The sequence below is a fragment of the Lepidochelys olivacea genome, assembly GCF_965140295.1.
Source record: "Lepidochelys olivacea isolate rLepOli2 genome assembly, chromosome: 18".
In the NCBI taxonomy this organism is placed as follows: domain Eukaryota; kingdom Metazoa; phylum Chordata; order Testudines; family Cheloniidae; genus Lepidochelys; species Lepidochelys olivacea.
The window spans coordinates 23,101,512-23,128,491 of record NC_140428.1 but is presented as its reverse complement, the minus strand read 5'-3'; the positions used below and the strand labels follow the sequence as shown (position 1 = coordinate 23,128,491).

General features: G+C 48.0%; 1 protein-coding gene across 3 annotated transcripts in view; it reads left to right on the top strand.

The window, feature by feature from the left end:
- DVL1 (dishevelled segment polarity protein 1) overlaps positions 1–26,980 on the top strand; it is a 169,863-nt gene that overhangs the window by 100,079 nt on the left and 42,804 nt on the right. For all 3 annotated transcript variants that reach the window (XM_084651773.1, XM_084651772.1, XM_084651775.1), the window contains exon 4: positions 8,235–8,347. In XM_084651773.1, coding sequence (XP_084507899.1) covers positions 8,235–8,347 — 113 coding nt within the window. The remainder of the gene's footprint in view (positions 1–8,234; positions 8,348–26,980) is intronic.

Genomic DNA, 26,980 nt, shown 5'->3' with positions numbered 1-26,980 from the left:
ATGCTCTAACCACTGAGCCACACTGCCTCCTAGAAGTGCAAATAGAACCCAGGAATTCTGACCCCTCTCCCCACTTGCTCTGACCACCAGACCACTCTGCCTCCCTTCAGAAAAACAGAAGCCATCAGTCTCTAGGGCTGTCAGTCCCAGGTTCACCTACCTCAAAATTCAGTGCTGTTTCTCTTGCTATATTAACCAATCCAGCCTGATCAAGTGAACCACCCGCTGCATGAAACCCTTGTGTTTGCCCATTTTATTCGTTTGGAAGCCAAGTGAGCTCTCAGTGCCTCTGGCCTCTCCTTGTCCCTGGCAACCCAGATGCCCTGTGCTCGGTGCATTGATGCTGATGCCAGGACATCTTGCCACTTCGCTTCTTTGACAGGCTTTGTGCTGCCAGGCCCGAACGGCAGGCAGCCCCTGGCGCAGAGGGGTTAACAGCTGTTCCATTTGTTCTGCTGCTGACCCTGCCCTTCGCATTTGGCTCCGCACTGGTGACATTAACAGGATCCCAGTAAGGATGCAGAGGGGGAGCCGAACCCCAATGCTCGTGAGCCAGTGGCTCAATGTGCAGAGGCAAACCCAGTGTCCTTTCCTGCTGTTCTCACGTTCCCTCCTCCTTCCCCCACCCCTGCTTTCTGGGATGTCTGTTGCCTGGACGAGCCCGTTATCTGGGCGGGGGCTAAGCACCAAGCTGCCTTCTGGAGGAGAAGAAATCCCGGGGAATACTCGCCTGGCCTGCGTTTCTTGCCAGGGTTATGCTGCCCTCTTGTGGCCAAGCTTCGCTTTCCTGGTGGGCGAGTAGCCTGTACAATTGCAGTCGCATGACCTGCTAGCATAACTAGTTCTTTTCTTCCTGACCTATATATAGAAGTATGTGCTGGTTTTAGAAGGCTTTAACTGTGCCTTTAAAAACACCCCCTCAAACTCGTGGCACAGGGTCACGTGTGCAGCACTCCCTGTTTTTACCTCTAGTGTTAAAGATGCCGTTTTATTCAGCTGTGCTCTTCCATTGCGCCTGCTGCCATCTGTCGAACTCCCAGAACTTTGTCAATGGGGCGTCATGCTTCCCAGCGCCCCTCTGTAGCGTGGGGCATGGGTCACTTGCTGGAGGATTCTCTGCTCCTTGAAGTCTTTAAACCACGATTTGAGGACTTCAATAGCTCAGACATAAGTGAGAGGTTTTTCGCAGGAGTGGGTGGGTGAGATTCTGTGGCCTGCGTCGTGCAGGAGGTCGGACTAGATGATCATAATGGTCCCTTCTGACCTTAGTATCTATGCATCCCCATTTCGCAGCTGGGCAAACTGAGGCATGGCGAGGTGACGTGGCTTGCCCAAGGTCTCACACAGTGAGTCAGGCAGAGAAGCCGGGAGGTCCTGGCTCCCAGGCTTGTGTTCTGATGACGAGACAACACTTGCTGTCGCCGCACATGGAGGCGTTTAGCCATCTGGCTGAACAAACAGCAGCGTGGAGAAATCGGGGCTGGAGAAGAAATGCAAGCGCTTGGCTTTCTTGGGCCAGTGGGCTAATGAGGGTCTGGTGGGGTGGGCGGCCGTGGGTATACGTGAGGAGAGGGGACTGCCAAGTGTGTGGCCCATCGTTTGTGTACGCCTGTTCCTGCTGCCGGGAGTGCTGGCCCTGGTGCGGGTTGGCCTCGGCAGACAGGGAGAATGCAGGAACATTGGCCAGCTGCTGAGGACAGGGTCCTGGGACGCAACGTGGTGGGTTGGCTCGAAGTTGGTAGACGAGTTGTTTTAAAGCCCGAGTTCTTCCCCTGGAGTCTGATGAGAGGTTTGCGGTTCAGTTCAGTCGCAGCCTGTAATTGACAGATCTCTGCACTTGTACTCCGCCTGCTGGCCTGGGATTGCCCTTTCATTCCAGGCCAGCAGGCCTCTGTGAGGGGAGGGCTTTTTAGGGTAGGAATTGCTTCCCCCTCCCCTCGATACCTGTGTCAGTTCCTTTTTCTATTTCGTAGTCGTAGATTTTAAGTATATTTTAGTATAGATGTCTACTGATTCTCTTCTCCCTCCTTTTTCTGGTGGTGGTTGTATTTATTAATTGCATCACCCAGGGGCCCCGGCTGTAGATGAGGGCCCCAGTGTGCGAGGTGCTGTACAGTCACAGAACAAAGACAGTCGGTGCCCCAAAGACCTTACGATCCAAGTATGAGACGAGAGGAGATGGATTCAAGTCGACAGACGGGTTGGCAGGCAGCACAACAATGAGATAATACTGGTCAGAATGATAAACAACACACCAGCTGCCGCCTCGTTGCTGTAGGGGTTTTTTTTGTCCTGTTCCCAACCTTTGGATTTATTTTTGGCTGGATTCAAAAAGGTTATTTTTTCTGATGCTTTTCATCATATTTGAATGTAGTTGCTTGGCATCATGAGCAGCTCAGTGAGGGCAGAAATAACACGTTGTTTTTGTGTGGTCGTAGTTCAACTGCCTGGTGGACAGTTCAGTGGTTAGAACTCTAATCTACAACTCAGGAGAGCTGGGTTCAATTGCCTGCTCTGCCACCGACTTCCTGTGTGAACTTGGGCAAGTCACTTAGTCTTTCTGTGCCTCAGGGCTTGTCTACACTACCGCTTAAATCGACGTAACTTACGTCGCTCAGTGGTGTGAAAAAGCCACCTCCCTGAGTGGCGTAAGTTAGATCGACTTAGCGCGGTGTGGACAGCGCTCTGTCTGTGGGAGACGCTCTTCTGCCTCTCATGGAGGTGGAGTAATTATGCTGAGCGCTCTCCCTTTGGCCTAGCCTGTCTTCACCAAACGCACAAAGGTAACCCTGCCCGGCTTCACGGGGTGGGCTGTGAGGAGTAACACACTAAAGATTGTGAGGCACTCGGATACTGTGGGAGAGGAGGCTATACAAATCTGATTAGAAAATGAGCACCTCGGAGCTGGGATCGCTTACTCAGAGGGTGTAGATTGGCATTGCTCCAGGCACATCAATGGAGCAATGCTGATTTACCCCAGTGGAGGGCCTGGCCCAGTATCCCTGCCCTCACACATCCACAGTGTGCTCCTTTCATGTTGGCAAGCAAACCCGACCTCCCAGCAGCGAGAGAGGAAACCAGCAGCGTTGCACTTCCAAGGTAGAGATTTCTCGGGCAGCCTTTGAGTGTCCGGTCACCGGTGATGCATGGTAACTGCCTGTACTCACTAGATGGTGCTGCTGAGGTTGACTGACGAAGGCCTGGAAAACCTGCTGATGCCCATCTTTGTTTAGGGACAAAGGAAGGGAATATCTTCCATGAGGAATCTTTCTTTTCTCTCCTCTCCTCCTCCCCCCCCCCCCCCACCGCCCCGTGATAACCGGACCCAAAAGAGAAAAGCATCCCAAGGGGGATTGTGGCTCAGGACTGAGGCATGGTGGCACAGCTGGGGGTGGGGGGGGTGCAGGACCATAACAGCAGGAGGAACTGTTGGTCAGGACTAAAACACCTCGGCAAAGTGGCATTGGGGGCCCACTTACTCAGGTTTGGAAGCTGCTAGCGTGGTCCCTTCTGAATTTCTACCCTGAGGAAAGTCCATAGAGATCTTGTGGGTTTCCGGCTTGCTTTCAGTCGTCCCCATGTGGGTTTGAGTGAGGAGGATTTGATGCAGCCTTTGATTGTTGTCCTGGGTTTCTCAACATGGAAAGAGAACCGCTGAGGCACTAGCCTTTTCCCCTCAAAGAATTTTAATTTTTACAGCTCCTGCGGAAGAGAACTAGCATCAGCGCTGAGCAGCGTGCTTGAGTCTCTTGAATTCCCTTGTCCTGCGCTTTCTGTTTGAAGTGTCCGGCTCATTCTCGCAATAGAGACATGCACACATGTGAAACTGGCAGGGCATCTCCTGTGTTTCTTCAGCCTTAATGAGAAGCTGGGGGATTCCTTCCGCAGCATATGCTGCTTGAGCGATTTCTGGCAGTCAAAGATCAGCTTTAAGTTATGCACTATTTTTACAAAGCTTGGTGTTTTGGTCAATTTGGTACTGCTTTTGTCTCTCTTTCTCAGCGTATGTCCCGGTCTGCGGCGTAACCGCCGAGATCTGAGAGGCACCTCTGTAGATTATTGCTAGTATTTAGCATTAACCATCTTTCATCCCCTGGTCTGAAAGCACTGTGCACAGCTGGGTAAACATTATCTCCCATGCACAGACTGAGAAACAGAGGCACGGATTGATTAAATTCTTCTCTTGAGGTAGTGGTAGGATTGGGATAGAACTCAGATCTCCAGAGTCCCAATCCGGTACCTTATCCACTGTACCACACAGCTCTGTGTACTACGGTAGTTAGGAGCAAACTCAAACAGTGCAAAGTTTTCTGTTCCTGTAAGTTTCCAAATGTTAGGATGCTTCTCTGAGCCTCTTTGGTGCATGTAAAGGTTGAACTGGTGGCCAAATTTCATTTGGGGACCTAATTCCCTTCCCCATGGGGCATATTGGTAGGGGCTAAAAGGAGTTTTTGCCTCTTCCTTGGAGCATGGAGCAGGAGCCATCTGTTGCTGGATGGGCGTATCTTCCATGTTCAGTTCCTTGTGATTCCAGGGAGAGAACACTGGGCTCAGACCGGTGGATTTCAGTCCTCCTTTCCTCTTGATTTGGGTGGGAAACGGTCTTGTGATTTGAGCACAGGCAGGGATTCCTGACCCCTGGGTTCTGTTCCTGATTGTCACAGACAAATCCTTTAACCTCACTGTGCTTCAGTTTCTCCATCTCTAAAATGGGGATAATACTTGCCTATTCCATGTGGAGATTATGGGGCTTAACTAGTGTTTGCAAAATGTCTGAGCGCCTCAGCCGGAAGCTGCTATGGAGTGGCTGAGTAAGATTAACCTGTTTCATTTAATGGTTTCACCCCAACTCACCATGGTATGGAACATAAAACAGAAACCCCCAGGAAAAGAGGGAAAATCATTGTTAAATAGGTGCCTATATGATTGGCTTTTAACCCTCTTTTAAGTCCTCTATACACTTATTACACTGTTCAACTCCCTTGATGGTCTACAGTAGTTGTATAACAGTTTTGCCTTTTGAATCCATGTAATCAATACAGCACTTCCATAATGTCATTAACTGTATCCGTTTTATTGCATTCTCTGTATGCAATTTATCCTCTCTTGACCTGCTATTAGACTAGAGAGATCCATTCAGTCTCTGATAGGAGCAAAGTGGTGAGTCAGTGTTGGAGCATGTATTGCTGAGATGTAACTAGTGTGATTTTTTTTTTGTGTGTCCCTAAAACAAATATTTCATGTTTCTGGACTGTCTTTCAGCATGTTGGTGGCAACAACGGTGTTTTCTAGTGGTTCAGACAAGGACCTGGTACTCGAGAGATCTGGGATGTATTTCTGGCTCTCTTTTGAGCCCACGTGTTAAAATATGGCCTCTGATTTTGGGTGCCTGCGTTCTTGCATGCTCAACTTTAGACATACTGCAGCAGGGCCCAATTTTCAGCTGTGATGACCCCCCTCCCCCATCTCCTATTGAGGCCAACGGGAGCAGCCAGTGTTCAGCACTGCTGGAATTCAAACCCTACTGTAGGGTGTCAAAAATTGGACCCCCAAAATTAGCAATTACTTTGTGCCTTATTTTATCTATTCGTGAAGCAAGGATGTTCCATTTGAGATCCTTGGTGAAAAGCACCCCAAAATGCTAATGCAGCAATCTGAGGGAAGCAAGGGGAGACCTACCAGTGGGACCCTCAGCCAAGACTCTGAAGGGTTCAATTCCCAGCTATGCCACAGACACCCTGTGTGACCTGGGCAAGTCTCTGGGGGTACATCTACACTTCGAGCTAGAGGTAATTTGTCTCCTCAAACTGGAGTTTTAGCTAGTGCGGGTATGTCTTCTCAGCTGGAATGTACAGTGGTATGGTAGTCGGGTGGAATGGCAGTCCAGGTCAAAGTGTAGACCTACCTTTAGACTCTGCCTCACTTCCCCATCTATAAGAGGGGGAAGATACGGCACTTTCTTACCTCCTGGGGTGTTGCGAGAATAAATCTGTTGATGACTGTGTGGAGCTGGGATACTAGTGTGATGATGGCCATCAAAGCAACTACTTAGACACACATGAAATGTAACTCTCCGCTGCATGGTGTGCCCGCAAGCCGGGGCTGCTTGTTTGTGGGGTGGGTACCTGAGGTGACTGCGAGCAGTGACCCTTTCTCAGGGAAGCCGTTCCAGCCCCTAGATGCACAGCGGCACATTGCTACGTCAGATCCTATTCTGTCGGTGTTTTCAGGAGCTACAGGTCAATTTCCCCAAATCAGTCCATTACAATGAGCTGTGGCCTCTGGGAGGCTTTTCCTACTGCCTTCCACATGAGTACTCCAGTGCCGTTTATGAAACGTAAGAATGACAGAGCCCCATAAAACATATTGAGCCTGAAGGGAGATGTATACAGTCAAGCTACTGCTGTTGGGGGGCCGGGGGGAGCTCATCCCCCTCTGCCCCGGCCAGCTTCACTTTGGCATTTCCTCAGCAGTGGTCTTGAAACAGACGGTTGCTCGTAAACGGGGTTACATGCACAGTGCTCTGTATTACAGCCCCAGTGATGGGCTAGCAAAGGCTGCAGTTTGGCTCAGTTATTTAAACCAGGGGTCATGGGCAACCTTGCTTAGCTGTATTGAGGAGCAGCCCCCTGAAGGCTGGGAGTAGGGAGCCAGTATTGCTCTCGTTTTTAATAGATTCACAATGTGGCCTTAAGTCTTAGAGACCGAATTCTTCTCTGACTTACACACCAACATTTCCACTGACAATCTGGGCACTGGCATATTGCTGGAGTGGACAGGTGGCTTCTAGGGGCACTATTGCAGAAGAGGGAAGCGGCGGGCTTTCAGCCACCGAGAGATATGGGGAGGGCAGGGCTTTGGCTTGGTTAAATCCCAACTGGCCCCTTTTCCGCTCTTGCCCCTTGATGTTGTTCACCCAACAAAACCTGACTCCCCCGCTCTCTCCCTCGTGCCCCGATCCAGCGGGGAAAAGGCAGGACATGGTAGGGGAGGTCAGGCTATGGACTGGTGGTGGAAGGAGGAGGGTCTAGGGTAAATTGGCTGCGAGGAATAGAACGTGAATCAGTGCAGTGGCTGGGGCCAGTACTTTGGAGGGAATCTGCACTGCTGAATTCCAGTGGGGGTCCCTGAGGTACCGTAAGGATTGGAGGAGGACACAGTGTTGTCAGGCAACCAGCCTCCTCTCTAATGTGGCAGTGTAGCCCGGAGTGACTGCAAGTCCCAGCATGCTCTAGGCTGCTTCCTCCATTCCTTTGTATCTCAGCAATGAATTCTGGGATTTGGGGTCTTCCTAGGCTGCAGGGCTGCCATAAAGGGGGCTGTGCTCAGTTGTGGTTTATGCCCTTGGCTCCCAGCAAGCTGCTAACTCCAAACGGGGAGTTGCCGTAAAGGTTGAGGACCCATGCACTGTGTGACTGAGCCCTCAGGATGGTGAGCAACATGGCTCATGAGACTCATGGCTACCCTAGGGATACCAGAGAAGGCCAGCGAGTGTCTAGTGCTCCTTTCAGAATGACCTCCTGATAGCCACTTCTCCAGAGAAACACACCGCTGGATTGTCAGCATTACTGGAGTCGCTCAGACGTACTTGTGATTGTCTCTGGGATCCTTGAGCTGCGGAGAATATTGAGGGGCATTGGGAGAAAGGCAGTTGTGTGTTCAGAGGTGAGAACGAATGTCCCTTTCTTCAAGAGTCCCTGCACTGTTTTCTCATCTGAGTTAGGCAGGCCCGAGGCGCGTTTGTGCTGCCTCCCTGATGGTCCTGGTGCTGTTCAAATGTGGACTGGAGTCTCCAGCTGCTGTGTGAATGTGTAACCAGTCAAAGCTGCCTTCCCGCTGGCCTCTCCAAAGCGTGCCACGGATCTGCTAAGATTCACGTGGAAACAATCCCCTCGCTCGTCCCACCATCAAGGTGGTTAGGACGTTGGGACCACAATCTAAACTAGAGGGTCTGAGACTGCTTTGTTCAATGGGAGGATGATGCTTTCTGGGCATTCCCAAGGCAGGGAGACCAATCTATCCCCTCCTCCTCTAGCTCAGCACTGGGGATGCCCTCGCGGAGCAGTCTGTGGGAAGCTTGCTCTGCTGCTCTCTGTGTTGTACCTGTCCTCTGTGTTCATTCTCTGGGGCCGTGAAGCCAGCGCCCTTCCTGGACACTAAGTGCATTGGCAGGTTTGTTTTTAGTGAGGCGGTGTGTGACCCCTGACTGTCTTCTGCCCTCTTGTCTCTCTCAGCCCGAATGCTGCCAGCAGTCGAGATGGACTGGACAACGAAACAGGAACGGAGTCGGTTGTTAGCCACAGGCGAGAGAGACACCGGCGGAGGAACAGGGAAGGCCACGAAGACGGTAAGCCCCACGGCCCTTTTATCCATCTACGGCATCATTCTTTTCTTTCTGGGGCCCTGATGGAGCTGATGGGTTCCTGTGCCTTTAAAAACGATGGCGCGTTCAATAAAGCAGCCATTCTCAACCAGGGGTCCAAGGCCCCTGTGGGGCCGTGAGCCAGTTTCAGAGGGTCCAATGAGCAGGGCCGGCATTAGGTTCACTGGGGCCCAGGGCAGAAAGTCGAAGCCCTGAGCCCCGCCACCTGGGGCTGAAGCCGAAGCCTGAGCAATTTAGCTTTGTGGGGCCCCCTGGGGCGTGGGGCCCCAGGCAATTGTCCTGCTTGCTACCCCCTTAACGCCGACCCTGGCTTTTACATGCAGCAAACCAGTTGTTGTGGCACAGGTAGGCTGTGGAGTTTTTATAGCATGGTGCGGGGAGGGCGGGAGGAGGGCTCAGAAAGCAAAAGATTGAGAACCCCTGTGATAAAGGACAGGGAAGCATATTAGCAAGCCCGGAGCTCCTGTCCTTTCCTGTTAGCCCAAGCACCCTCCAGTGAAGCAAAGGGGGTGGGGGGAAATCCTATTGCGGAATTTCCACAAATGGCTCCAGTGTTGATAGAAGATGGGTCCCAGCTTTGCATCTGCTTATTATTTACATTGCAGTGGAGACGAAGGGCAATTTAGAGCTGGTCAGAAATTTCCAGATTTCCGTTTTTGACAAAAACGTGTCTCTCCCCCCCCCCCACTTTTTTTTTTAAAATTAACTTTTCTCATTATTTTGCCCCCTGTGTTTCTAGCACTTTCTTTATACATATACAGAAAAATCTGCTGGCACTAACTGCACCAGGTCTGTCGCTGGCGTTTAGCTGGGGCCATGGGTGTTTATGCACCATATTCTGTTTAGGTAGCCTGTTGCAACTCTCTGCTCTTGGTTTGTCTTGGGACACTGCCTTCAGGGCTGTCTTAGATTTCCCCTGAACTCCTTACCTGCCTCCAACACCTCAGTGGCATAACTGACGCATCTCATCAGGCTTGATACTGATGCTGCTTCTGGACTCAGCCCAAGACTTGTAAACCTGTATCTGCACAGCCCTGCCCGTTGTGTGAAGGAGTCGCTCCCCAGTGCATGAAGTTCTGTGTGGCCGTGATGGGCACCGTAACTGCCAGCTGTAAAATCCCACCTGACCACTAAGGGTCCGATCCAAAGCTCGTTGAAGTCAATGGGGATCTTTCCATGGTCTTCAGCTGGGTTTGAATAAAGCCTTAGATATGTAGTAAGGAAGCCATGTTTTTACATTGCTGTGTGCGTGCATATCATGCATGCCCACAGATTATGGTTTTGAAACATTTGCACATATAAGGTAAGTGTGTCAACTGTAGAATTCCATCCCCTGGTCTCTACTCTACACACTAAGTAAGCTTAGTTTTTAATTCCTTGCCAGAGAAGCAATGTTTGGCATATCCAGGCTTAAGGAAGGGTTAAGTGTTTGGCTCATCAAGCGTAAAATTGTCCTGCTTCTGGAATATTTTGTTCTGACATCTCTTGAGCCTGTGTAGGTTTAACTCACAGCTCCATCTACCAAAGTATCTGCAAGTGCCTCCAAACACAAGACCAAAAGGGCATAAATAGTGTGTCGGCAGCAGGTGTCTTTCTGTTTATTTAACCACCCAACTTGTCAGTGGCTCAGAGAATAAATGAAAGTCCCTCAAATGGCGGGTGGAGCAGAGAGCCATCTTCACATGGTACTGACTGTAGATTCCTTTGGGAAACCACTGGAAAGGGGGGAACGTTCTAACAATGTTGGGTCAAAAGGTTGTTACTTGAAGAATGTTAAAAGGCGACGTGTGTTTAAAGCTGGTTTATTGTCTCCCTCACTCCCAATCTCTTTACAAACGACTGCATTAAATATGCCAGTCTGAACTCGATAAGAAGGAAGTATTAAGAGACAGACCTCTTGGCTTCCTTTACCCCCACTTGCCTGCTCTGCTTCTCTTCTCGCTCCACTCCTCCAAAGAAACAGAAGGCGCATGTGGAGTTTGGCAACTCACTGGAATGTCTCTTCATTGCTTGCTGCCCGCTCTCTACTGTTAACCTGGCGGGCCCCTCATTTGAGGTCTGACTGGACCTGGGTCCCACTGGCCCTGATCTGATGCAGAGTGCAGTTCTAGTGCTTTAGCCAGAGCTGTGTGAAACTCAGCAGAACCTCTCTGCCTGGGGCTCCTCTGCCTGATTTGGCCAGCTTCAGCCCCTGTGGATTGTGCCTTCCAAGTATTGCTTTGAGATTGAGGTTCACATCCAAAATCTCAAAGGGAAACTTGGCCAAAATCCCTTAGTGTCACCTTGTTCTCTACCAGAGCAGCTGATTTCTTACCATTTGGATAAAAAGCCCTGTAGCCCTTTTCTCCGTAGGCTAGGTCAAAATGTAGTTCCCTGTCTGTCCATCCCTTGCTCATCACATATTATGTAAATGCCTGGTGCTGTCTATCCCTCCAACTGTTTGGTTCCAGCACAGATACCTGCTAGGGTGGGAGGGGTTGGATGCGGTCAGGTCCTTTCTAGGAAACGTTCAATCCTGCAAGCTGCTGGCCACCTTCAGGGCTTGTTTGGCACCTGGGTGGATCAGACCCTAAGGGCTGTTGACCAAAGAGTTAAAAATACCCTGTGGGGCCCATGCCTGTCTGTTTTCAATGTATGTTGCCCTTTCCATTTATCCATGCCCCTGTCTCACTCACTAGCCCACCGTAGGGGGAGCATGTGTTTTGGGCCTTGGCTCCCATGGGCAGATGTGTATTATTACAGCTGAGGCTGGCTTCAGCTGTGGGAGAGGGAGCACGGAAAGTGTGTGTTTTTTCTCTGCTCAGCTCAGAGGATGTTTCCCCTTCCCCTGAACTCTGTGATCAGAGATAGGTTGGCAGGGCTCCCAGCTGCTGTCTGGAGGGGACGTTCGCTAGACTTGTCAATGCCTGTTTAAATGGGTCAGAAAGTGGAGAAGAGCTGTGAGGAAGCAGGTGGCTTAGGTTTGTGAGGCTCTGGACAAATTGTTTGGTTTGTGGGCTTCGGTCCATATAGGGTTTGTAGCCTGGAGGTTCAGGTTTAGACAAGGCCCTCTCAAAACTCAAAGCAAATTTGGCTCAAAGGTCACTGGGAGGCTCTCTTCCAGATACAGTGGAGACACGCCCCTGATGAGTCTGTTTACCTGTGCCTGCCTTTTTTTTTTGTACTTTATAAGCTCCATGGGGAAGAAGGGTCCTTGTTTGTACATGAGCAAGGACTTGGTGATGTGAAGGAGTGTGCTTCAAACAAGAACAGTGCCTTATTTCCAATTGAAGGCAACCATCCGGGCTTGTCAGCTCATTACAGCTTCTTCTCTGGCATTTAAAGAAGATTAAAAGGCAGATGTAATTTGCAATGATTTGTCTCACGGGTTGGGGGGGGGGGGGAATCCAACACCTCTCCGATTAGTGAGATCGATTTTGAAGCTCTTTCACAACGCAGCTCATATGTCAGATGAGCCTTCTGGCCATCTCTGCCTACTGGAATGAAAGGATGGGGGGGCGTTTGGCTGTGGAACAGACAACAGGATGGGGGTTCACAGCCAAATTCAAGGACAGGAACTGTGTGTGTCACTCATCACTGCGAAATAATGGCCAAGCCCCTCCTCAGCTGCTATGGGAATAAGGCAATGCAAGAAGTCTTTGATCTGGCCATGTAGAGACTTGTTACAAGGAGATCAAAATTACAGCTCCAGTAATTCACTAGGGGGTGGGGGAAGTGTCCTCATTAGCGCTCTGTGGGTCTTTTTGCTTTGTTCCGGGGGTGTTAATTACACTGCAGTGCAAAGCCACGCTTGTTTAAGCACCTACAGTGCCATTGGCTCACCAAACTACACTGAAAAAATGCCCCGCTATGGAATCATAGGACTGGAAGGGACCTCGAGAGGTCATCTAGTCCGGTCCCCTGCACCCATGGCAGGACTAAGTATTATCCAGACCGTCCCTGACAGGTGTCTGTCTAACCTGTTCTTAAAACTCTCATTATGTTCCAGAGTCCTTCCTTTTGTTTAAACTAGACGCTGAATCTCCTTCCCCTGCCAAAGGGAGAGGGGTGTCCCCAAGTGCTGCACGAAGGGGAGCAATGGAACAGCTTGTTACACTTTTATTTTATTTTTTAAATTTTATTTCAAGCCAATGCATAGCAGGAGAAGGTGCTAATGAGACACAGGGGAGTCTCTCAGACACCGGCACATCAGGGTAAGGCCCACCTGGGATGGCAAACTCCTTTTGCTGAACGCTTTATCATTGTGGGGTTGGGAGGTCAAGTGTTGGAAGGTTTTTGTGCCGCTTTGGAGAGACTACAAAGCAAGAAGGCAAGCAATAGAAAATCCACTGGGAACAGTGGGTGAAACGGGAGCAGAGGGTAAGAAATTAGGTGAAAACACCCAGAGGGAATGTGACTAATGGAAAAAAGTGGGGAGAGGGAAATTCTAACTGTATTCCATAGAGAGGATACCCACTCTTGTCAACCTGGCATTCGGGGCCTTCTTCTGCCTTTAGCACATAGCACAGTGCTCCTGTTACCTAAGCCCCTGGTTCCCAACCTTTCCCCTGCCATGACCACTCCCACCCCTCCCCTGCCATCTAGCCAGGACCAGGCTGGAACATCTTCCCATTTCACATTATGGAAAGGGCAAGGTGGGGGAAACCCCTGATGCCAGTTTGCTGCCCTCTCTGGCGGGTTGCAACCCCTGAATTGAGAACCCATGAGCTAGGCAGCCCCTCTTTGGTTGTCATTTTAAATTTGATGAGCTCTTAGAATTTTTAAGGACAAGAAAAAATGGTTCATGGATGAGATTATATCTTTGTGAATTCCCCAAAAGTTCTTTGCAAAGTTCATAATGCCACAAACCCATTGAGGTTCTCCCCTTCCTCTGCCTGATCTAGTCAACCACAGTGGAGAACGCGTGTCTGTTAGTAAAAAGAAGAGGAGTACGTGTGGCACCTTAGAGACTAACGAATTTATTAGAGCATAAGCTTTCGTGGGCTACAGCTCACTTTAGGTATTCATGTGAAAAGTTGAATCCTGCTGAAGAGCAAATATACTCTAGGTAGCAGTGCTTCAGAGAGACTGTAATGCACCTGGCCTTCAGTTTGTAATACAGGATCTAGAAAGGGAGCATTCCTTGTATCCCTGGGAGGTTCTGTTCAGTGTGAACATTCAGTCAGTTCCCATATTGATGCAAAAAGATAAACGACAGCAGCAGTTACTGGTAAATATGCTCTCGTTTTCACCTGCAAAATGGCAGGTGCAACTCCCCTCAGGCACTTTCAGTAACCCGCAGTTCTCCAGAAATGAAACCTGAACAGTCCCAAGTGATTTTCAAAGAATACGATTCACTTCCCCAACACTGAAATGCAGCCACCTCTGCTTCGCGCAGCATTACTGTGCATTAACAGCAGCGCAAAAAGTGAGGTGGGAAGAATCTTCCCTGCAGCTGAACCTGCAAGGGGAATTTCCGCTAGGTAAGAACCCGGGCTGGAATCTGGCCGTGATACAAAGACCACACCTTGCCTAAGGCTAGGTGCTATTGGATCTTCAGTAATTGTTTTATGTCGCGTTCAATTAATAGACATAAGCAGATCCTCCGCCAGCAGAATTTCCCCTCGCACCACTGTGCAGCACGGTAACTCAGGGACCCCAGCAAAACATTAGGCAGCAGCTGTCGCTTTAAGTTGACTTGCCATTGAAATTAGTGGGGCTGATGGGATGGAGTAGGAGTATTTACGCGTATGTACACCGGGTTCATGCGTGTGCAGAAGCGGGAAAGTGAGCAAGATGAAGAAACCCCTGTCGAAGTCCAGGGTTCTCAAGTGTCCTAAATGTGGCCAAAATAAATGTTGGGGACGCAGCCTAGTGCACTGGCCTAAAACTCAGGAGATCAGCGCTCTTAAGACAAGGGCTGCCACCACACCCTGCTCTGTGACCTCAGGCAAAACACTTCCCTTGCCTGTGCCTCCCACCCTCTGTCTGCTCGGAGCAGGGATACTCTCTTGCTGTGTCTAGACAGCACCTAGCACGGTGGGGCCCCAGACCTCAATTGGTGCCTTGAGGCCCTACTGCCAGACAAATAATCCTTTGTGAGGGCCCCATTTGGATTGGCGCAGGAGTGCGCGTCGGTGTGTTTTTGCATGTGCAGTGAGTGTGTCTGCTCGCACAGTAGCTTACAGCAGTGATGGCAGAAGTCAGCCAGGGAGGCAGTGTAAATAACAAGTGGCCTTTCTTTTCTTCCCATCCGTAAGGGTTGGAATCCTGAGCCGATCTCTGCTGCCTTGTCATGCCGCATGGCAATGGAGCTGTTAGAGAATAATCTTCTCTGTCTTTGAGCTGTGGGTTTTGATAATAGGAAGCTCAGTGCAATGTTCAAATAAAGAAAGGTCTTGTACAGTCCAATTAGTCAGGTGTTGGGGGGTGGGGGGAGGAGGGGAATGAGCTGATCAGAAGCTGACAGATTCAGTAGAACGTGGGTGTGAGTCTCTGCACGGAGGATGCAGAGTGTGAATTGAAACGACATTTTCTAGTCGGCATTTACCATTTGTTTGCCAGTAGCACACAGAGCCCCAGCCACAATCCCCATTGTGCTGGGCGCTGGATGGGGATGTAGAAGTAAGAGACAGACGAGGAGCTTATACTCGAAATAGACAAGACAGACAAAGGGTGTGTGGGTGGGAAACAGAGGACAAGGAGGGGAAAGGTCTCACCCAAGAGCACAAAGCAGAACAGGGATCAGAACCAAGGTCTCCTGAGTCCCAGGCCAACGTCTCGTCTGCTAGGCCTGCTGCCTCTTTGATTATTGGTCAGGTTGTTTGTTTTTACCCCTCAGAGGCTGAAATAACTTTTCTCACAGTTTCATCCCCACTGCCATTTGCAAGAACTTGTTCATTATTGTGGAGCTACTCTGGAAAATTAGTTTAATAGATTTTAGGGCCAGCAGAGACTCTTACGGTCGTCTAGCCTAACGTCCTGCATAACACAGGACCGAGGATTTCGTCCAGCAGTTCCTCCAACAACCTGTGGTTGAATTAGGGCACGTTCCTCACAGAGAGAGACAATCCTGATTTGAAAACTTGAAAAAGATTTAAGTGATGGTGAATTAACAACATCCCTTGGTGGTGATAATTAACAGTGTGTTGTCATGGTAGGATTGCTCGTGCGTATTGGGCTGCATGCTCTAGTTCATTGTTTTCAGGATTACTCTTAATAATACAAGTGCTGCTGTTGAGTTGCTCACATGCATTTGTGGACACACACTGGCCATTATCTAAGTGGATGGTATAACCTCACCTGAGGCCGTGGGACATGCCTGGTAACATGATACTGTTTTTATGGCTTCTTGCTTTACTTTCTAGTGAAGAATAGACATGAATGGGAGCATTCAGGACTATAGACTTATACTGAGCACCTGCAGTTTGTCCCACTCTGTATGAGAATTTGCCTTTCCCAACTTGCTTCAACACGCGCTCTGTGTACTGTGTAGAGTCAAATGCTCACCCCACTTATGGGGTATGGCTTCATTAGCAATATGATGACAAAGTTCAGGTCAAACTTTTCCCCCAGGTTTAGCTGCCTATACAGTTCCTCTCTCACATCTGCTCAGCCCACACCCTAAATCCCCTCTCACCAGAGAGCAATTTTTGCTTTATATCCAAGTGAGATAAGGAGACCCATACCTCAAATGAGTCAGCCGAACCCACTTAACCCTTTCTCCTCAGGATCAACCCCTAACAGAGCTGGGGTGTTATAACATGTGTATGTGTTATTTAAACACTCTTGTCCATGGACTTGCTGCTTAAGCCAAGCATTTGGGGATTAATCAATTTGACTGTACCCAACATTCAAGCTGATTGAAAAATATCAGTTGTTTCTCATAGGAACTTTTGAAAATGTTTTTATTCTTCAGAATTTCCTTTGAAAATGTTTTGGCTTTTTGAAAAGTAAAAATGTTGGTGTGTTTGTTTTCTCAGAAAGTGAAACCAAACTTTTGTTGTTTAAAAAAAACTGGAGAAGTTTCTAGCAATGATGAAAATTTTCTGTGAATGTTTTTGTTTTGTTGAATAGCTCTTTTCATGGTTTTTTTTTGTTTGTTTTTTTTTAACAGTATTTTAACCAACTCTGTCCTGTATGTGCTGGTAGCAGCCTGGCCACAGACATCCCCATGGTGTATGGCCCTACTCCCCCTCTCCCATCTAAGGGCCACATTCTGCATTCCTTAACAGAGCCAAACTCAAGTTGGTAGGGGAACAAACTTTCCATACACTCTTAATTTAAATAATACATTTATCTGCATTAATTGTAGCTTTTCCCACCATAGCTTACTGCTATCTTATTTTCCAAACTGTGTGAGGATATGGGCCTGGCTGAGCCATGAAATTGAATGAATAAAATAATCATGATCTTTTAGCAGATCTGAATGTGAACAAGATGTGTGTGGAGGTGTGTGATGTGGAGAAAAAGCTTCTTATGCAGGATGTATTAAATATGCATCTACTGCAATATATATGGGCATGAAGCTTCAGCCGTTAGGAAACTCCAGCTACTGCAGAGTGCTAGAACATGTCTCCTCAGCAACATGGACTACTGAGACCACATCAGACTTGCCCTCTGTTTTCTACACTGGATTCCCACAGAATTTCAAGTTCAGGGTCTCGGTTCTTATCGTCAAGGTGCTCCATGGTCTGGGCCCAAGATATTTAAAAGAACTTAAAGCGCCGGGATGAAAACCATGGTTGACAGTCTTGCTTCTCTGGCACAAGGGAGCTCTCCATGATAAGTATATAGCTCAGGTCTGTGCACAAGACAGAGTATTCACTGGTGCTGGTGTGAGACACTGGAATGAACGTCCCCATGGACTAAGGGCCATCACACACCTTCCCACCATTTGCTTCAAGTGCAAGGTGCATTTCTTTAACCACCCTTCTGTAGCATAGATACAATGCAGTGTGCGGGTGCCTGTGTGAAAAACATGCTACCAAAACAAGATTATCTCCTGCACAAGCTTCCCACGCCCCACTGTGAAAGGATGAGAGAGCAAACCCATGACAGATGCTACTCACATTACTTCATGCACTACCGGAAGGTGCTCAGATACTGCAGTGATAAGCATGATATAAAAACCTGTATAGACTAGAGTAGTACTGTGTTTACACTCATTTCTAATGTGTGGATAGTTTAAAAAATATTAAGGCCAGAAGGAGGCCACTATGATCATCTAAACTGGCTTCCCGCATAATGCGGGCCAGAAAATTTCACCTTGATGGTTCCTGCGTGAAGCCCAACAGCCTGTGGTTGAACTGTTGGGGTATAATATATGTATTGTATATAGAAAGCTTCACTGAGAATATTAAGCCTGCAAAATTGGGTCATGACTGTACTATAAGCTCCATGCAGGACCTCATTGAAGTAATTGGAGTTCAGTGGGGTTGCAGGGGGGTCTGTCCTTGCAAAGCACATTGTAAGATCAGGGCTTTAATACTCGAACGTCAGGAAAAATCAAAGTTAAGGTTTCACACATAACCTTAACTCTGCCCCAGTGCCCAAAGCAGCTGGGGCAGGCCAGAGACTCCAGCCCTTTTGTCTGCAGTTGCTTCAAATACCAGTTGTGTTTGCTGTTCCTGTAACATTTTCATGTTTGTTTTTCATTTAATTTCATTTCTGTTTCCTGCTACTTGCAGAAGGCTAAGTAAGTCACCTTTTTCGTCGGACATTTTGGAGCAGAATTCTTGTGTCCATGTGTGATCTTATGAAAATCTTCAGGAATAGACAGGCAAAATGTTTCTGATACTTTAATGGGAAAGCTTAATTGGGTCTCCCCTGCCTGAATGATTGTCTCCATAAGTGCATGACTGACCTTGCATAGAGTTCTCAAGAAAAATTTTAAGCCTTGCTTTGCATAAATTGAGAATTAGAAGAGAATTTGGTTACCACACGATCTATTCCTTGTGCAGGAGATTACCAAAGATCATAGAGGTTTGTAGCAGAGAGGAGTTTGTGATTTACTGAATCAGGGAGCGACTCTGGTAATGATACATGTGGGCATGTTTCACTCCCTCCCGCTCCGCACCCACCTCTCATAAATTTTGTTGCTATTTAATAGCCTAGAAATAATACATGGCTTCCGACGTCATTGTGCCTGTGTCTATTCTGATTAAAAAACAAATCCTTCATCAGTTATCAAAGAAATTGCAGTGCTGGGGAAAGTGATTTCTCCCAGGGAATCCGCTTAATTTCCAACGGGTTCATTTTTAGATTGCGTAAAGTGATGTGCATTTAAAGAGGTGTGACATTCGGGAGGCGCAGCCTCCTAGTTGTTCCCCCAGGCCCGACTGGTGCGTCAGACGATTTTCCATTGTAGTTGGTTTGAACAAAGGATGTCTGCAAGAGAGGTGGGCCAGATGTTTGTTCAGGGATTAGAAATTTCACCAAAAAATGCGTTCCTCAGGGCTCTGAATGTCTTTCTGAATGTGGGTCATATTCAGCAAATAGTTTTGGTCGGGGGAAAAAACCTGCGGGGGGGGGAACCCTGGAAATGTCATTTCCAAACAAAATGTCTAAAGGAACCGTTTGGACAAGTTTTGAAATGAAATGTCCATTTGAACTGACGCTTCGGTTAGCAGATGTTGTTTAGAAAATGTCGACATTCCGAATGTTTTTCGTTCCCTTTAATTCATCGTGAAAACCAAAAAACCCCACCCCTCCTGGTTTGTTGCCAAACTGAATTTTTCAGATTTTTTTCGTTTGGCCACTGAACTCAAAAATCCATTCTTCGCTCAGCTCTGATCAGCCGAGCCTGCTCCCAATCTGGCCAACCAGGCCTCTGTGGGGTCAAGGAACATTGTGGAATGTGCTTGTTGACCCATTCAGCAAAGCACTTAAGCACACGCTTAACATTAAGCAAGTACTTAAAGCCAAATAACATCAATAGGACTAAAGCATGTTAAGTGCTTTGCTGAATCGGGGCCTAGGAGAGCACCCAGCACAGGATGCTGCCTGGGGTGTGTTCAGGCGCCCAGTGAAGTCAATTGGGGAAGCTTTATGTTGACTTTAGTGGGCTTTGGGTCAGGATTCAGGTGCTGGTAGAGGGGATTGACCCCCTTTCCTTACTCACACACTAGCATGATACATGGAAACAAGATCGTTAATTTCTGGGGGCTCCAACCTTCCAATTTATCTTCCTCCCAACATGCAATCTCAGTTAAGTAATTTTGAAAAGAATAATCCCCGTTAGAGAACGGCATACATCCTCCGATGTCGAATAACGTGATGTAGACGCTAATCTTTGTCTACAGATCCCCCATGTGTCTAATAAAATGGCTGAAAAACAAAGAGGAGAAGCAAACAGCAGTGTGCCCTCTTCAGAGTGATTGCACGATTCTTAGATTGTTGTGCTCCCAAACCAGAGAGTTACCCACCAAGCACGAGAGAAGAGAGCATTTGTGCTGATGTAGATGTCTGTCTCTTAAGTGAGAGACAATAAAGCCAACTTGCAGACAAAGATGCGCTTTGTAAAGCGGACCTGGGCAAAGTTACCTTTTGAATGTGATTTCCTCCCCTCCCCCCAAAAAAGTGTGTGTGGGGGGAAAGGGGTGCTAAAGAAACAGAAATAATTGGTGTGGGGAAAACCAAGAGCCCCTTTGTATCAAACTGAGGCTTTGTATGAGTTAGGAAATGTCTTTCTCTTGATTACCTTTCACTCTAATTAGTAGCAAATCTCTCTCTGGATTTGGCTGCAAATAAAATCACAGGCTGAATGGGCTGGAGCTGTCACTAGAGGAGAACCCTGACTCCCCTTGTTCCCTGTCCCCCATCCCTTTAAAGCAACCAAAGTACTTGATACTAGGAAAAGTTGACCAAGTCCCATTAAATGAGGGGAGCCAGGCTCTTAATTAGAATCGTGGGAGGTCTGCTTGGCACATGTTCTTGGGACCCCTCGCTGACTAGGACAAAGGTCCCATGTCCATTTCCTGAGGAGGAGTGAGAAAAGGGACCATGGAACGTCTAATTAGGGAGGTAATTAAGGGACAAGTTTTCATGGGCGTTCAGAATGTTTTATAGCTGCTGCCATTTTTTGACAAGTCTACGGACGTCAAGTGTCGGTGCTATTGTTTCGATGCCGAGTTTGCACTGCAGTGAAATGAACCGTGTATGGACAGATCAAAATGCTGGGTCAATGATCTGTGCTTTGGGAGATGCCTGGCATTTACACTCAGAGCGCTGTGAATGGTTGGGAAGAGCGATTGTTCCAAATTTCCAGTTGCAGCTACAGTATGTCTATTCTTAAGCCTTGGGGAGAACCGTGTATCTGTATTCCCAGTGCCCTTTGTTCAGGCCAGTTGTAATGGAAACGTAAACAACTGTAGTTTTCTAAGAAGAGCTTCGCCCAACCATCTCCGGCTTCATTTGATTATTCTTCAAGACGTTGCCATGCAAAAATCGGGCCTGGTCCATGGGTAATTAGAATCGGGCATGGTCCATGGGTAATTAGAATCCAGACCAAATAGGTACATGTGGGAAATATTTGTGTAGTTATTTCAAATGCTATTTGCTTTGGTAGGACCAACAGTGTCCCAAACTCTCTGATGTACTAAGGATTGTACTGAAACAGTTCTATTAGGAAGAAGGGGCACCGGGAAAGTCTTCATTTGTAAATACCACCTGTCAGCTAGTTTTACACATTTAGATGCATATAATAGCATTTGGTGGTCTGATTTCCCCCCCCCCCCCCCCGGAGGTGCTGGGAGCCTGCAGGTGGTGTTTTCACTTGGAGCTACAGATGCTCAGGATCTCTGAAAATTAGACCCAGAGACCATCTTTGTGGATGTAGTGCTCCTCTGCTGAGAAATATTGCCTAGCACTAAAAGCAGGGGGCTGGGTATTGGGATTCCTGGCTTCTAACAGTTCTCCTGCTGACTTTCTCTGTGACCCTGGGCATGTCCCTTCGTTTCTCTGGGCTTCACTTTATCCATTTCTAAAATGGGGATAATGACGCTTGACCTGGGATATTGTATGAGATTTAATTGATGTTTACAATGTGCTCTATGATTTGCAGCTGAAATGTGTAAATACTGTAAATATGTAAATACTGAACCATGTAGGCAAATCTATTAAGGTACAGAAAGTGGATTGGAAACTAATCTTGTGCTGTAACATTGGGAAGGGATATTTATTAAAAGGGAAGTTACGTTTTCCTGCATCCAACTCATCTTCCAGGGCAAGTTAAGACTAATTCAGCACTGGGAAGCAACTGCTCATGAGCGATTGTGTTTCTCGGTATGTTTCCTTTGACAAATAGATGGATTGGTTACTCCTGTTTGAAGGAAAAGTCATTAGGGGTAAGTGATTACGTTCCCTTGCCAAACCAAACGCTCACTGAATTGACACTGGTGGCCGTAATGCTCCAGGATCAATCACACATATGTCCAAGGACTTAGTGTTGCCAAGTAGGTTTGTTTTCAGGTTTGCTTCGTTTTTAACATGGAGGCAGCTTGCTGCCACTTGGGTCTGTTCACAGCTGTCGTGAGTTGCCTTCTGTGTAAAGGGGCATAAAGTCTTGCATGGGCTACTCCTGCGGCTGGTCTGCATGCTTGTCTGTGAGTCTGTTTGATGTGTGAGGGAAGGAAGGAGCCCATGATGTCGTCGTCGTCGTCGTGAGTTTGTTTTATTTGTCTGTGTCACGGCAGCCGCATCCCCATCGTGTTAGGTGCTGTGCAAATGCAAAACAGAGCCCTGAAGAGCTCCCAATCTAAGCACAAGAGAAGAGATGGCAGGTGCATACAACACACAGACGAGCAGGGAGCACACCATGGCCATGAGATGCTAATACTCACTCTTCTCCCCTTACCTGCACAATAAGGACCATGTTCTGTGCTTACAGGCCTGGACCCAGCTGCTGGAGGGGCGGTGGTATGTGTTGGTAAAGTGGGAACAGATTTCAGTGTCTGTCTATAATTGATGGAAGACCCCTTGAATAGCTAGAGCTGTGGCACTGTGTCATCTCCTATCTGAGGTTTAGTTTTAGTTGTGATTTCTGCCAGGCCCAGCCTCCCTGCTCTTCTACACGGTGCTAATGGAGAACCCTTTATAACTTGCTGGTGTAGATGCCTCTCCTCTGCTGCCCCCATTCAAGGCTTGTTTGATTCCACACTTTGAAGTGTTTTGTCCCTCAGGGTGAGACCTTCTCAGGTGTTGATGAAAGCCAAAGAGAACACACTTTAACCTCCCGAGCGATGCCTTCTCGTAATCGCCGTGACAGATTAAAAGGTTCTTGTCTGATTGTCTCAAAGGATTCTGGGTCCTCCAGTGAAGCAATAGGAGTCCGGTGTCAAGGAGGGTAGAAAGTCCCTGGCCATTAGTGGGTTAGGCACTGAATTCCCAGATGGATACTGGGTACAAAGGAGACAGAAACGGCACGATGTGTTTGTGGCTGGGAATGGCTGAGAGAAAGGGGTGTGATTCTCGTTTACGCTTAGGGTTTGTCCACATGGGAAAACTGTCCCAGTGGTACAGGCAGCGTTATACCAGTATAAGCCTCATGCAGACACTCTTATTCTGGTAAGAGAGTGGTGGGGTTTTTTTTTGGTTTAACTTAAACCCCTTCCCAGGGACCATAGCGAAACCAGAAAAAACGCACCATGGATGTGCATGTGCATATGAGATACTGGTGTAACTATAGCTATTTACAGTCACACCTGAGAGGATCCTGAAAAAACTCCCCTGTAGAGAAGACCTAAGGTCCATTTATTCCACTCTGGCAGTGTAACGGTGACTTAGCGTGGGAGCATATTATACCTGCCCCCACTTTACACCGCTTTGATAGCGTAGAGCGGCTTCAAAGGGGACTTGGTGTAAATGAGAATCAGGCCCCCGGGGTAAAAACCTCAAGATGAAATGTGTCTTATTGTTTTGCCAAAACTAGCAGGCTTCAAATAGGAGGGAGGTGAGGCTGCGGGTGACTGATAAATGGCAGCAGGAAGCATGTTCTGTAATTTGTCCATCACTGGTTTACTGCAAGCTTGGCATTCTTGGTTACGACTGAATTACCCGGAGCGTGGCTGCTTACCTGAATGATCAGTGCCGCTCTGATCTGCAAACTCAGGCTGGAAGCCTCTCTCTGGAGCAGCCGTTCAACAGTTCCATTTCCAGTCCCAGCCAAAGCCCAGTTTTGCGCTGGCTGCTGCAAAAATGACAAGCCCCACGGGGTAAAAAATGTAATGAACTGTTACAGAGCTGAAAAGGGGTTCCTTACCATCGTGGGTTTGGCTGTAGGTTTCGGAAGGGGGTGGCAATCAGAGGTTCTTAACTTATTCAGACAGATTCATCCTGATAATTATTTGTCTACATAGCATCATAAACACGCCTGGCACTTAACAATGCTGACCCAGCTTGAGGACTTTAAAAGCCAGGGGCAGGAGTAGGGTGACCAGACAGCAAGTGTGAAAAATCGGGACAGTGGATGCTGGGGGGTAATAGAAGTCTATATAAGAAAAAGACCCAAAAATCAGGACTCTCCCTATAAAATCGGGACATCTGGTCACCCTAGGCTGGCATCACAGATGGTGCAAACCAATATTGCTCACTGACGTGACTGGAGCTGCGGCATTTTGTCCTAGCTGAGGATCTGGCTTCTGCAAGTTTCCATTTCCAGGGTGGGAGTTCAAAAGGGAATCTGATGACAGTTGCCTAGAAGATCCAAGCCTGTAGCCTCTCTTAGCTATTTAGCTGGGCGCACACTGCTAACCCGAGGACAGAACAGGCCTTTCAAGTTTCCCCTCTCGTGTTTAATTACTTTCCATTGAGTTTGTCTTTGATAAAATGCCTCTAACCTAACCTTTCTCTAGAGACTTACGGGTGGGGCTACGCAGGGGGGCCGTCTTCAGTCCTGGCCGACGGACTTGGCCTTGTTTCCCTTCATAATTATTTTTTTTTCAAGCAGACACTGGTCTGGGAACAAGCACACTGCTCGGCTATCCAGCACTCCTGGATCAAGAGGCGCCATTGGTTTGAGAGACAGCTGCCCATTAACAACATAATCTGCTCTTTAACGAAGTGAATTCTGACTCTGAAGGGCTGCGGAGCAGATTGGCAGAATCATTTCGATCCCCCAACCCCAAATGGAACAGGCTTCAAACCCATAGAACCTAGCGGATGAGTTACTCCTCTTGATCACCTCCCCTCTCGCCCCTCCAAATGAGCCAGGCCTGCCTTACTGCTCTGCTTTCCTTCCTCTTCCTCCCCAGCCACCCAACCCCCAGTGAAGCCAATGGTTCAATCCCGTTTACCTGAGTTAGCAGCATTTTTTACTCCTGATCTTATTTCACTTGCAGTTTTATGATGGCAAAGCGGGGAAGAAGCTGCACTGACAATAAACCATCATAACCCGCTGAGGAATGCCCCGGTTGGTTCCACCACCATAGATGTTAGTAAATGTGTCTGCTATGTAGTGAACTTGTTAAATGTTTTAATAGTTTCTCTTTAGGCAATGCAGTAACAAGTATTATACTGAATCTTTATGCTCTTGCCTATGTCGGCTCTGATTGGCCTCTTCAAAGGAGCCTAGAATTGGGTGTCTACCTCCTGAAAATCGCATCCGTGATTGGTGGATCTCAGTCTTTTTCCTATTGGACTTGGATACCCTTGAGACCTATTCATGAAAATCACTATTTAAGAGCTAGGTAGTATTTAATTATTTAGTTCTAACTGGCACTCGCAGGTCTGGCTGGGTGCGCAGTGCCATGATATTTTGGGACTGCCAGCTCTGCCTTGTGCGTGAAATGTGTGAGAGGGTGAGATCACCTGTAGGTTGGGAGGGGTGTCTGTTGGTTTGTACTAGGAAAAATTGGGCCCCCAAAGTCTGTGGAATCATTTTAAATGGGTCCATGATTTTTTGATTATGGAGCTTTAAAAGGCCAGCAGTCGATTTGGGAGCCTACATGTTTCACTGAGGAAATTTAATGAGAAGGGACTCAATGTATATGGGGCAGATCGTCAGGTGCTGTAAGTTGACAGAGCTCCGCTGAAGTCAAGGAGCTGAGCTGAGGATCTGGCCCCTAATGTATCTTTATTGCAGGGTCTCGGGTTTCCAGAGCTCAGCCTTGCTAGCTTGTAGCTTAGCCACATGCATCAGCCAAAGGGGCTGGTGAAGAGAGCCTTTCTGGATCAGTTCAGCTTAAGAGGATTTCTTTCATGCCCCACCTTCCTCTTGATGCCTCTTCACATGGAGGGAGCCCGGTGGGAAGGTGGCCTCTGCATGCCTTTGCACCTTGTCTGCTCTACTCTTGGTTTCAGCACAGCTCATCAGCAGTTGATTAAAGCAGTTGTTGGAGCCTCTGCTTTTTGGGGAAATGAATGGCAGGCCACCTGCAGGTGAGAAATTGGTTAGAGTAATAACTTTTAATCTGCTTTCTTGCGGCATTTCTCAGATAATCGCTTCTGCATTTCTGACCCGCTTCCATGCTCAGTCCTAAACAGACACCAATTACTGTTTAGACATTTTTTAAAATGCCTTGGCTCCTTGTTTCTTGCAATAGGAATGTTTGAACAGATGGCAATTGCAAAGTTGCACTAACCCGATGATAGACGTAGCTTTTTGCCCACGAAGCCACCCCTTCTGCCAATTGCTTTCTCCGAAACGTCCGCAGGCCGCAAGACTCGGTTGCAGCTACTCATTAAACACTCTCCAAGATGAGGTGTTTTTTAGTTAAGAATGAAAGGCCAGAGGTAGGAGAGACCATACTTGTGTTTGCATTTGGGGGTGGGATGCTTAAGGCGGACTTTTAGCACCTTCAGATGCAGCAGCTAAATAGTGCTGGGTGTGATGCTGCAGAACCAAAGCCCAAACGTTTTCAGGGTCTGCTGCCTCCTACTGGAGAGTCTTGGCAGCTCTTCTGTTCCAGGCCCATGGCCCTTCTTGAGAGAGCCCTCTGAAGTGTGACGAGGGAGGGACGGAATGGGCTCTGGAGGCTGATAATGGGAGGGGGGGCGGGACTTTGGCTTCCGGGTCTCCAGTTCAAACTTGGCCAAGGTCAAGAAATAACCCAAAACTAAGTATTGTCGAATGGACATGGACTGAATTTGCCATGGGGAGCCACTGAAGCCAAGGACTTAGCAAGATTTTTTAAAATGTTGGGACATGAGTATGGAGAACAGAAATAGCTGGTGTTGCTATAGTCAGTGCTCACAAACTTTTCGGAAGGGATGATAAAGCTCATGCTTCAGGGTTTAAGCCAATCTCTAGCTATTAGAGAGAAGGATAAGGGCTAATGTGGGGGGCAGGTTATTCCACATCTGCTACTGCGGGGTTCTTACACCTTCCTCTGCAGCATCTGGTCCACTCTGGCAGTTCTTGCAGAGAGATTTTATTCTTTCTTGTTTTGGCAGTTTTCCTTAATCTACAACGAAAGCCACCGAGGCTGACTGGTACTTGTGTGCTTTATGTATGGGGAACATCATGCTATACAACGAAGTGTGTGAGTCAAGAGACCTTATGTGCCTGGCCTTGGGGGTGTTTCTCTATGTTTAGGAGGAATCTCAGTGTTGCTAAGTAGCACTTATCCTGTCTGTTATTTTAGGAATTGTTGGAGCCTCTACTTCCCTCCCCTGCCGCAC